General features: G+C 42.1%; 1 protein-coding gene across 2 annotated transcripts in view; it reads left to right on the top strand.

Moving 5' to 3' along the window:
- LOC111672264 (neural-cadherin) overlaps positions 1-12,461 on the top strand; it is a 232,992-nt gene that overhangs the window by 38,670 nt on the left and 181,861 nt on the right. For both annotated transcript variants that reach the window (XM_023429642.2, XM_087180218.1), the window contains one exon: positions 10,002-10,174. In XM_023429642.2, coding sequence (XP_023285410.2) covers positions 10,002-10,174 — 173 coding nt within the window. The remainder of the gene's footprint in view (positions 1-10,001; positions 10,175-12,461) is intronic.

Below are 12,461 nucleotides of genomic sequence, written 5' to 3'. Positions count from 1 at the left end.
CCCCAACCCCTACACTGCTCGTCCTCTGTTGTCTTTCACCCATCCCTTGTTTTGTCTTTCTACTTCCTCCCTCCTGGCTGTCTTCATGTGAAGTGACGGCTGCTCACTGACCCCTGAGGAAACATCTTCTCCATCTCCAATAAGCGATGATATGTGCTGGCCCTGTTAGCAGCAACTCCCACACACACACACACACACACACACACACAGTCAAACTCACTGTAGTTTTATTGAATAATAAACATGGAAATTTGAACTTATATACTTTATATGCACAGAAACATGTGTTATACACTAGATATGACACACACACACACACACACACACACACACACACACACCAGAGACACGTACAAACACTCACAAACAGATATTCAAAGAGAGACAATAGGCATGACTAAACACTTGCATGTATACACAGACTTACACACAGAATTGTATATGCAGTATACATCCACTCACCTATAGGCCAACACACACACCCAGAGAGACACACAAACACGGCCATAACCCACAGTATGGGGACGTATCTCATAGATTAGAACAGACGCTGGCTGCATGCTTTGTTCTTGGAATGTCCTAAAACCTTTTCCATGTCCCATTTTCAACCACTTACCCAGCATGTGTTGTTCTCATCTAAAGCTTTTAGGCCCTATTAGATGTTTATGCCAACCAGAGGCAGAGTAAAGCAGGGATCGGACTACAGGGTGCCTCTGGTGCTCCCCATATGTAACATAGCGAGCAGGTCGTAGCCTCTCTCTGTGGCTGCCTGCTGCCTTTACTGAACTGGTCACATTTATCTGGCCTTCTGTCTCAATTCATTAAGCATGAGCGCCCTTCCTGGCACTGTTGGAGCAGCGTGGGTGGGGAGAGAGAATACACTCTTAATGTATCTTTGGTATGGGGATACATGATTTTTTTTATTTTTTTTTTTTTTATTCCAAGTCATGATTCAATGGACCAAGAGCCCAACTTCCTGGGTCAGCGTGTGCTTTAACTGTTTGATTTCACCACCAGAATGATAGCAGGGGAAATAAGAAAAACAACTTGTTTTTTGTTTTACCAATTTAAAATGATCCTTTTGAGGCTAAGTTATTATTTATGTGTTGCTGGCATCAAATATACATTTTTGGCAGCAAAAACGAGAATACAGTTATTATTATTATTTTTATTATTTTTATTTTCCATTTTCTGAGCAAGACGCAGACACAAAAATATGCAACCTGATTTTCCCTCACTATTAGATTTTTATGGGTGAGACTTACGCTAACTGTGGCCACTGCATAAGAGTTAAGAGAGCAAAAGAGTTTTGATGGGCTACTTGATGGGAAAACAAGAGGGTTATCTCCAGGTCCACATCCGCATCATGAATGCATATCTATAGGAAGTATAGACTGTGTGACAAGGTTTCACATTGATTTTCACATCTGTGAACCGGCGGGAGGCGCCGTTGTCCCCATCAAGCAGCCGATGTGCAAAATCATCAGTAAATATTTAGATGGAAATATCTTTACACAGTCACATTGACATGAATGGTTGAATGCAGCTAACTTTAAAGCTTACAGACTCCAATATGAAAAGACTTACACGCACAGAATAGTCATGACAACTTCACAATATACAGTTGTTTATCTATACATAATATAATTAACAGAAAGAAATATGAAAATAGGTGTGAGAGAGCAGCTCTGTAACAGTCTGTGGGTAACACACTCACACACATACACACACACGCACACACACATACACACACATTATGGTTAAGCAGTTGATGAACTCTGCTATTATCCCTCCTCCCTTCACTGTAGGCCTGCACACTTGGTTAGTTCTATTTCCATCCACACACACATTCACACAAACCTTATGTTGCTTACTCTTTGTTGAAGTGCATGGCATATCTGCCTCACCGTCTCACATCAATGAGTTTTGTTGGCAAAACAGGGGCGGAACATTTTCCTCTGTTTCCTCTGCCCTCCATGGGCACGTGAACTGCACGATTATGTTTCTTGTTTGTAATATTAATTTTTACAGCAAATAACTTGTTTTTGATGAAAGGGAAATGTCTATGAACATCCCTGGTCAAAATCGATCAATCCATTATCTATACTGCTTATCAGTGCAGAGTCGTGGGGGGGGCTGATTCCAATCCCAGCTGACAATGGGCGAGGGCGGGGTACACCCTGTACAGGTCGCCAGTCCATGACAGGGCTGACATATGGTGACAAACATCCACTTTCGCTCACATTCATACCTACGGGCACTTCTAGAGTCGCCAATTAACCTATCGTGCATGTTTTTGGACTGTGGCAGGAAGCTGGAGAACCTGGAGAGAACCCACCCAGGCCATGTTAGAGAGACGTTGTGGTGGATGGATGGGTCAATAAAACACAATAATAACACTCAGGAGAGTGGCGTTCAATTCCCATGTGAAAGTAGCAGGTTATATTGTGTCTTTTATCCATGACGGTTCCACAAAGATAACCACGTTGTTATTATAGTAACCATGACAACGAAGGTCGTCAAATGTTAATGAAGTACTTATTTTATCCCAAACCATGATCTTCTCCTAAACCTAACCAAGTAGTTTTTGTGAAACTTAACCAAGACATAACTGTGTATTATTGTAACCATGGTGACGAAGGTCTGCTGCATCGCTGTTTGTCGATACACCTGCCACTGTAGGGGCATTATTTCAGGAGACACTGCTATGGGTCATATGAGAAGGTTGAAAATACGTCCTTTTGTTCAGTTTTGAGGAGTTGTTGGTCAGAGAAAGTGGCTGGTTCTCAGATTTTACCTCTTACAGCACCATGATGTTAAGATTTGGGGTTTTAACTGAAAAGTAGTTTGGTTCACGATCAAATAACTGATAAAATTCCCATCAGCCTCTGCTGTGCTTTGTGTTTACCACTGTGACCTGCAAAATGTGCTAAACAGCATGCTAGTATTATTATTGAGCATGTTCGCATGTTGACATTAGCGTTTAATTCAAAGTACAGTGTCACAGAGCCTGTAGACTCTTCATTTTGTTGTTATTTGGGTTGAGCAACCCTTTGATTAATAGAGCAACTATTGTCACAAAACCCTTGACATGCTGTATGTGCTCAGACATAAAATTTACTGTATGTTTGGCACCTACTGTACCGCTTGCAGTTTATAATAATAGCTCCTAAAGATAAAACCGACAGCAGCATTAATTGTAGTATTGAATGATTCTGCATTTAAATGGATAGTTAATTTATTTATTTATCTTTTGTGACCAGTGTTTATTGGTGAGAGTCAGTTGTTCTTTCTGTTGCAAACAATTGTTCTAATTTTAGTCTCACTGTACCTCTTTTTTTTTTTCTATCGCAATCTTTTGTAAGCCAGTCTACAATGCAACCTCTATCAGTCCCAGCCACGCACCACACAATAGCCTATTTAGATGTGGATAATGAGAAATTGGGAGCAAACCATCCAGGCCATTGTGGTTTCAGTGTATGAACAAATTGCTTTTTTTTTTTTATCGTAAAGGTGTCCAGGTGGGAAGGTGGGAGGTTTGGCCTGAGTACATCCAGCTGCTGGAATGGCCAAACTTCAACTGAGAGTCACCAGCACTAAGATAGAATATGTGTACATGATTAAAAGTCTGTTCTACATGAAAGAAGGAACAGAGTTAATTGTAGACTTAGTAGTTTGTATCGAAGGGAAGGTAAAGAGAGTGTCACGGCCGGCATGCAAAGAAATATGATGCAGGCTTCTCGTGTGTGGGTCTTCAGTGGGTCATGCATCATACTGAATCCTGAATAGACTTCCAGTGAAATACAATAAGCTCGCCAGGGTCTTTACAACTTTTATTGTGAAGTGTTTCCATCATTATAATTATTAATTTCTGCCAAGTGAATATTTGACCAAATAGAACAGTACCCTTGAAAAATATTCAATACCTCTCTCACATTTTGTCATGTTGCAGCCATACGCTAAAATCATTTCAATAATCTTTTTCTCATTAATCTACACTCAATACCCCATAATGACAAATTGAAAACCTCACTTTTAGAAATATTTGCAAATTTATTAAAAAGGAAAAACAAAATATCACATAGAGAATTCAGACCCTTTGCTATGAAGCTTGAGTCCACCTGTGGTAAATTCAACTGATTGGACATGATTTGCAAAAGCACAGGTCTGTCAGTGAAAAAACCAAGACATGAGGTTAAAGGAACTGGCTGCAAGCTCAGAGACAGGATTGTGTCGAGGCACAAATCAAGGCGAGGCTACTGGACTCTGGACTGTGTATTTCTTGTTTTATTTTGAAATGTATTTCCTAAAGCATATGTTCTTGCTTTACTTTCTGCCCTGGGGTGTTTCCCGCCTCTGTGATTACCTGCTCAACCCTAATGTGTTGCCCCTGTGTCTCGCTACCTCCTCCCCTTGTGTGTATTTAGTCTCTGTGTTCTCCTCAGTCCTTGTCAATTCTGTCCCCTGGTGTCTCCATATGTTTCTTTTAGCTGTTCATGTTCCTGGGGTTTTTATTGCCTGAGTTTGGATTACTGGAGTTTTGCTCCTCTGCCTGCGGGAACTTCAGCTTTTTCAACCTGTCTACATGTGAGCCTGTTTTGCTTATCAAAGTACCTTCACTGCACCCACCAGTCTTTGTGTGTGTCCGTATTTGGGTCCACCATCACCCAGTCTGCATTTTGTTTGAAGAGGAACGTTATGATTTGGTCCATACCCTTGAGTGCATTAATGGAGAGTTCAAAAGAGACTCTAGTAGGGAGTACAAAGAGGTTGCTGTTAAAGAATCTGGCAAAAAATAATTGGCATGCTGCGCCTTTCTTTACCAGATATCTATAGATATAGATATCTCAGATAAGTTCTGAGGAAGGCACTGTCGGTCTGGTCTGCTCTGACCACCCAGGTCCCCCAGAGTTAGGAGCAATAGGTTTAAATATTTCTTTGTTCCATGGTGTACTTAATTTGCACTAAACATTGTGACTGCACTGTGCAGCAGCACTTTATTAGAGCTACTATGGCATAGTTGTTTGACTGCAGTAATTAATGTATGATGTCTTGTATGTTGTTTGTTTGCCCTCTTCTGTAAATCACATTTCCTCTTGATGGACGATAAAGACCTCTGACCTCTGAACTGAACTGCTATGTGTTTGGCATGCAGGGAAGTATCCAAAAAAACATGGTTAAAAGGTTTGTTGCCAGAGTGACTAAGTGACTTTACTAACACCCGTCTCTGTGTGCTAGCTACCAGCCTGTTTTATTGTCTACTCACCTGCTGCCTACTCAGCTAACCTCTAGCATGAATCCCAGGAAGCAAGTACCAAGCCAACAAGCCTCTGACCTGTTTTCCAGCCTGCATCCAAGCCTGCTAGCCTCCGGTCTGCATCCCAGTTGACTAGCCTCAGACCTGCTAGCTTCCAGCATGCTAAACACCAGCATACTATCCTTCAGCCTGTATCCCGGGCCTGCGAGCCTCAAGCATGTTAGCCTCCAGTCAGCCTCCAGTCTGCACCCCAGTTGACTGCCATCATCAGAGTCAGGGTTCCTGACCAATATATTGTCTGTGTTTAAGCCCGTTCCTGAGTTTCCTTCCCCAGCCGACCTCCTGATTCTTTGGAGACAACACCTGTTCCTGAGTCAACCAATATGATCCTTCTGTTCCTTCTGAAACACTGCCTGGCCATCAGTCAACCAGTCCAGATTTGACTGGGCACCAAATATGCCGGATCTCCAGCTGACCATTTCCTCAGCACCCCAGGGGTCTGCCTGTCCTGCTGCCCTCCTCTTGCCCTGCACCCTGCCTTGCCTTGAGCTCCAGTCTCTTGGCAGGCCTCTATAGCAGGCCGGCCTACTGCAATGGCCTCCAAAGCTCATAGGTGTCCTTCTCAGTCCCTCCCAAGTCCTCTTGCTGAGATAACTAGCCCCATTACTCTGCTACCTGTCCACTGGTTGGTGGTCCACGTGTTTTGCTTGCTGGCCTGCCTGAACTTTTTATTAAAGTAGCTTCACTTCACCCACAAGTCTTTGTGTGTGTCTGCATTTGGGTTAGGCTTAGGGTTAGGTTAGCTCCAGAGATCCTGTGTGGAGATAGGAGAAACTTCCAGAAGGACAACCATCACTGCTGACACATGAAAGCTGCAAAAAAAGCACCTAATGACTCTGACTGTGAGAAGCAAGATTATATAAAAGCAAGACTGAACTTTTTGGTCTCAATTTTAAGCATCTTGTCTGAAGGAAACAAACACTCATGCTGTGGAGGTGTTTTTCAGGTGCAGGGCTAGGGAAAGCTGAATGGAGCAAAGTACCAAATTATCCTTAATGAAAACCTGGTCAGAAGCACAGAGGACCTCGAACTGGGCCGAAGGTTCACCGTCCAATAGGACAATGACCCTAGTCACACAGCCGAGATGCCAGAGTAATTTAGGGACTTGAAACCAATTAAACATCTCTGGAAAGACCTGAAAATGGCTGTCCACAGATGGTGAGCTTGAGAAGATCTGCAGAGAAGAATAGAAGAAAATCCCCAATCCAGGTGTGCTTATCACATCATACCCAAGAAGAATTGAGGCTGTCATCACTGCCAATAGTTTCTCAACTAAGTACTGAGCAAAGGGTTCTGAATCCACGTCAGGGTGATATTTCAGTTCCTTTTTAATAAATTTGCAAAAATGTCTAAGATTCATTCAAATGTGTATTCTTTTTTTAAAATTGATAAACCACAAGAGAATATTACAGTTGGTACATTGTCCAGTCATTATCCAGGTTAGAGAAAAAGGCAAGTATACTTAGGATCTTGAGTTGGATCTGTTTGGCCAGGTACCCTGTGAGCTAGACAATATAAATCATTAGTTTGGGCCTTGAAAAACCAATACACAAAAGCAAGGCACTGCAATATTGTGTGTTTTAATGATGTACCAATGCTTATAAGGAATTTATGGATCCCTTCCTATTTGTCGTCTGCTTCTTTTGTATGCCACAGCTCCACGGTTAAAAAGATCACAATTCTGCAACACAAATGTGTTACAAGTGGTTAAAATGCTGTCCTTAACATTTGTTTGATATTGAAGGCTAAGAAATGGCATCGTTGAAAAACTTCAAGGCTTTGTGGGCTGATTCTGAGACTGTCAAAAATTCACCCTAGCAAAAGGTATTTAGGAATTATGTTGTGTGTGTGCCTTCAATATTAAAGGCCTTTGTGTTTCACAGTGGTAAAGGATATCGCATTTCTGTGCCAACAGAGTATGTCAACACTGTGCTGTGTGTGCAGAGTGTGGTGGAAATCGGGTCAACTTTACTAGATAAACAAGTATTAAAACTGAACAGAGCAAAGCTGCACGGATGATGGATGTGGTTGATTTGCATTCAGCTGCAGAATCTGGATTTCCTCAACACTAAAGGCTACATGTTGGCCATATGAAATAACAGGGAAAATTAGCTCCGGAAGCATATTAATTATGTGCATACAAGCTTTTGCTAAGAATCCCCTTAGTTTTCTCTGCACACAGAGTTCTGCCTGTCTGTAGTGTGGCCTGACAAAACTCACTGCTGGACTTTATTGTACTTGGCATAAACCTCTGCAGCAGCATCTGCTGAATATAAGTGTGCGTGGTGGTGGTGTGTGTAAGTATATTCATGCGTTTATGTTTCTGACACAATGTATGTGACATAGTTTTCTTCAGGCAAAGCTTCCTCCTCTTGCACCTCCACGGCTGTAAATTGGAATCCCACCCTGTCCCCTTTCCCTCCCTGTCTATTTTTATGTTTCACACACACACACACACACACACACACACACATCTAACCATGCGCAGCAGTGCCTGGGAACTAGCCATTGTAACAAACACCTCAAGGCAGACACCCCTTCTATGGCAGACACCCCCTCTATGGCAATCTTCCATCTCTCCATCTCTCTCATGCAACAACACACACTCTCTCAAAGGCAAACAGAGGGACATACTGTACACGTGCAGTTCAAAAATTATGAGCTTGTACAGCATTACCAGGAGGAGAACAGAAAGTCTCTTCTTTGCTTCATCTTGTTTCCTTTTTAAGTCGTTTCCAAATGCACAAATCACCAAATGCAAATCTTCTGTTCATGTGTGTCACGCTGTGGCAGTTGCTATGAACACTGATGAGAAAACTAAAATAAAAACTAAAAATCATATATCTCCTAGCTGTAATCTGTCTCATCGGTTCTCTTGGTCTGGTAAACAGATAGAAGATGAATGGTGCGCACACACACACATCCACAACTATGATAAGTGTACATATGATTTCAATTCCAGGGTCTCTTGTGAAACAGCAACCAAATGAACATATGACAGCGATAGCACCTGCTCATGGTTCTGCAGATAAGGAAGATGTAATAAGTGTGTCCACACTTTTAGCGGAGACACCCACACACCACTCGCACACAAACAAAGTAAACAGAGCACCAAAGAGTGAGATGAATACAGAGTGGAGGAGAGCCATTCAAAGTAGAGAGTGGGATGCAGATGAGACGCCTACACCAGACTGAAGAGAGAGTCAGTAAGAGAAAGAGAGACAGAGGATGAAATCGAATACCAGACTGACAGCGCTGCGAGGGAATACCAATTAATTTAAGTATTCATATGTTGTGTCGCCGTAATTAATGAAATCTCTTTCAAAGCTAAAAACTTAAATAAGAATTTATGTCACTTTTGGAGAGCTGTCCATACAGTATCTTACACTAATGTCCATGTTAGTATGCTTAATGTTTAAAGTCTTAAAAGTCCCATATTGTATAAAGTGAGGCCTCTGTGTCTTTTTTGATTATAAAGCAGCCCAAGGTTCCAAAATAATACTGTGCAAGTATCAAAGCGCTCAGTCCACAGAGAAATGCACACAGCCTTTATTCAGAAACTGAGCCTTAAAACCATCAGTCAGGACGTCTGTAACTTTGTGATTAGATTAGATTAGATTAGATTAGATTAGATTAGATTAGATTAACTTTATTTATCCCACAACTGGGAAATTCGTTTACCACAGCAGAAAATAAACATCTATAGAATATAACATCTATGGAAATATACAACAATAATTATACCAATATACACTAATAAATACAATATACACAATACACACGATATGTACATGAAAAAGTACAAGTTTGCACATGGTCAGGAAGAGCAGGAGTTGTGGAGTCTGACAGCTGCTGGAATGAAGGACCTGCGGAACCTCTCCTTCTTACAGCGAGGATGTAAAAGTCTGCTGCTGAAGAAGCTACAACAAAGCAATCACCGCTCTCAACCATGTCCCAAGTCCCGCCCACCTGGACCCACCATCCAACGTTGCAGGATTTAGTTTCTCTGAGTGTTTACCTGAAATCTGCTATATTTTTATTCGCTCACTCAGAAAACAATCAACCAATTAGAAGAGAGGCTCAGATCCTCTCTTCTGATTGGCTGACTGACCTGTTGTTAGTAGAGCTCCAGAGAGAAGCCTGAGAGAGGAGATGTAAAACACACTGAGATGGTTTTTGGTTCTTAAAACCATCAATATATCTTCTCATGGATCAACACTTTAAAAACAACACAGAAAAGTGTAAAATACGCAACCTTTAAAATATTTTTATTCTAATTTGTCCATTTTGTTTTCAGAGCATGTCCATGTGTTCAGTAAAGTACCACAAGATCTCACCAACACAGATACAAGAGATGATTTAGTTTCCTCTGCAAGAACAAAAAATGTGTCTCTGAAAAGACCACTGAAAAATAATTTTGCAATTTTCACCTTCAGATTGACCGAGTAAAAATACAAACAAGAGACCTATAGACCGTGGAAACACACCATTACACTACAATCATTTTGCCATGGCTTTTGCAGACACACAGGCCAGTTTAGTTCACTGCTGAAGGACACTTTGACATGTGAATGGATTCTTTTCATCCCAAACGTAAAGGTTGAACGTATCTATGACAAGCATTGATGTGAGGAACAGCTGGCTGAGTGTGTTGACCACTGTCATTCTTTATGTTTGGTTGCAGGCTTAATTCGTTTGCGCTCCAGCCCACCCCCTCGCCTCCAGGGTGTAGAATATGTCCTCAATGTTACAGCAACGGATGACAATGCCTCAGGCGGACCTCAGGCATTGTCATCAACTGCCCAGGTCGTAGTGGGAGTGGACGACGTGAATAACAACAAGCCCGTCTTTGAGAAGGTAAGACAGGCAATCACACGTACATCATTAAACATTGTTTAGTCTTGCTCATTATCTGCTTGTGTCTGAAAAGGTCTCGGATAAGCATCTGCTCTCCTGGTCTTTTTTTTTAATCTCCTCAATATATCTCACTATATCCTTTTCTTTACTAGTTCTCTTTTTCTGCCTCTGTCTCTCCATCACTCCTCTTTCTGCCTCTCTTTGTCTTTCTATCTCCTCTATTTATTAGTCTCTATCTCTCCTCTCTGGAGGGGCGATTAGCCGGCTTGACCCTCATCTCTGCTCTCTCGTCTCTCTCCTACATCATTTCGGGCTTTTAATTAAAGCTTTGAGGGATGTGGGAGAAATCCCGACCGACCTGCTCTAAAAGTGCGACGTCTCCACCTGCTTTTTTCTACCCATGTCTCAATTTTAAATGAGGTGACTTTTCTTGCCCCCCAAAGAATCATGAGCCAAGATTAGGAGCGCAGGCTTAGTGAGTAAACCTCGCTCGCTCCCTCCTCGGGGGAAAAGTGAGCGCCAAGTGTTTCCCTTTTGGCTTCACCCCTCAGCAGGAAGAAATGGAGGGATAGGTGACAAGATGAGAGCCAAAAGAAAAGAGAGAAGAGGAGAGGAGAGGAATTCCTGGTCCACAGTGTTTCATGTGTTATGTATACTCAATTATGTCTCTCAGGAATCTCCTGCTGGCATCATGCTACAAGTCTATGATTCATTCTCTTCTCTCTGCTGGCAGGATGATGATTGCAATAGACAAAAAAGTCCCTGGCCTCTCTCCACTCCCCATTTCTAAGTCAAAGAGAGAACTTGAAAAAAGGAAAAGACAGATAAATGAAAAAATGAAATTAAGCAAATGCAAATTTGAAGAGAAAACTGGACAAACACTGTTGTTTATTTGTGTGTCCTTGGTCAAAGATGGGCAAAGATTCCAAGGGAAAAAGTACAAAAGAAAAGAGAGAACAGGCTGAGCGTGAAAAGTAAAAAAGAGGATGTGCATTGGTGTCTCTGTTAGTAAAGACATCCGAGGTTAGTTGGTGTTTCCTCTGTCGCTGGCAGCCGGCAGCAGAACACTGAAGCAGAAAGGCCCTTTTATCTTGTTTTGATGCTCAATCTTATAACACACTGTAGCCTCACTGGAAATCAGTGCTGGATCAGTGGACTAAGACAGAAGGACCAAGAAACACACACACAGACAGATGTCCAGAAAGGCGAGATATTGAATACAACCAGAGCCTGCGTCTCCCCGTAGTGTAAGCTTCAAACCACAGACACATTCACCCACAAGCATTGACTACATTTATTTATTAATCTTTAAAACTCCTGTGAGTCTGTGACCCTCCATCCTATGGGGTTTGTTCACATACCTTTTTATATTTGTAGTAGAAAATAATACCCAGGTTGGATGTTCATAACATTATTTTTATGTCATGATCTTCCCCATGTAACTTTCCCTGTTATTCCCTGTTTTATTTTGAAATATCTTTCCAGTTGTGTTTATGGTTTTTACTTCCTGCCCCGGTTTGTTTCCCGCCTACATGATCCCGAATACCTGTTCTGCCCTATTGTGTTTCACTTGTGTCTCATTACCTTTGTCCCAAATCGGGCTGCTTTGTTTGGGGGACGCGGCCTACAAAGGCATGGCCTCCGGAGACTGTGGAGACTGCGAAAGCCAAACCGAAATGAGACAGTCTGGTCTACGGAGGATTTCCTATTCATCCTTGGCCACTGTTTTATTTGCAGAGTCCACCTCTCTCAATTCTTTTATTGAAAAGTGATTCATCACCGGCGCACAAAGAATGTTGGGATTGGTTGCGCTTCGTTGCCCAGGAAATGAAGGACACATTTGAAGGAGCCTTTGAAATGGAACAGCCTTGTCATGTTTCTGTGATGCAATTGGTCTTCAAATGCAGCCTTCGATGGATGCAGCCCCTGAATTGAGACACAGCTGTTGTCTTCCCCTCACTCATTGTCAGTTCTTCTGTTTGGTACCTGTTCTGTTCCCTTGCGTTTCCTTGTGCTTCACTTTTGTTACTTGTTCATGTATTCGAGTTCCAGTCTGTAGTTTGGAATACCTAAAGTGGGATTTCCAGAGTTTTGCTTCACCTGCCAGAAGTTCCTCTACCCATCTGCATGTGGCAAGGGCAGGGTGGATGCTTGCACTCAGATGTCAAATATGTTTGAGAGATTTATATAGTTGCTCAACAACGCCACCCTGGGAATTGCACCCAGGGAAATTCAGTTCTAACTACTAGACACACAGGTTCGTTCTATTCAGGTGGCATGAGACGGG

Source organism: Seriola lalandi, unplaced genomic scaffold, assembly GCF_002814215.2.
Source record: "Seriola lalandi dorsalis isolate HSWRI2012SDOR001 ecotype SW California unplaced genomic scaffold, Sedor1 jcf7180002054898, whole genome shotgun sequence".
NCBI classification, from domain to species: domain Eukaryota; kingdom Metazoa; phylum Chordata; class Actinopteri; order Carangiformes; family Carangidae; genus Seriola; species Seriola lalandi.
Note: the sequence above shows the minus strand (reverse complement) of the source record. Positions and strands in the feature narration are given on the sequence as shown.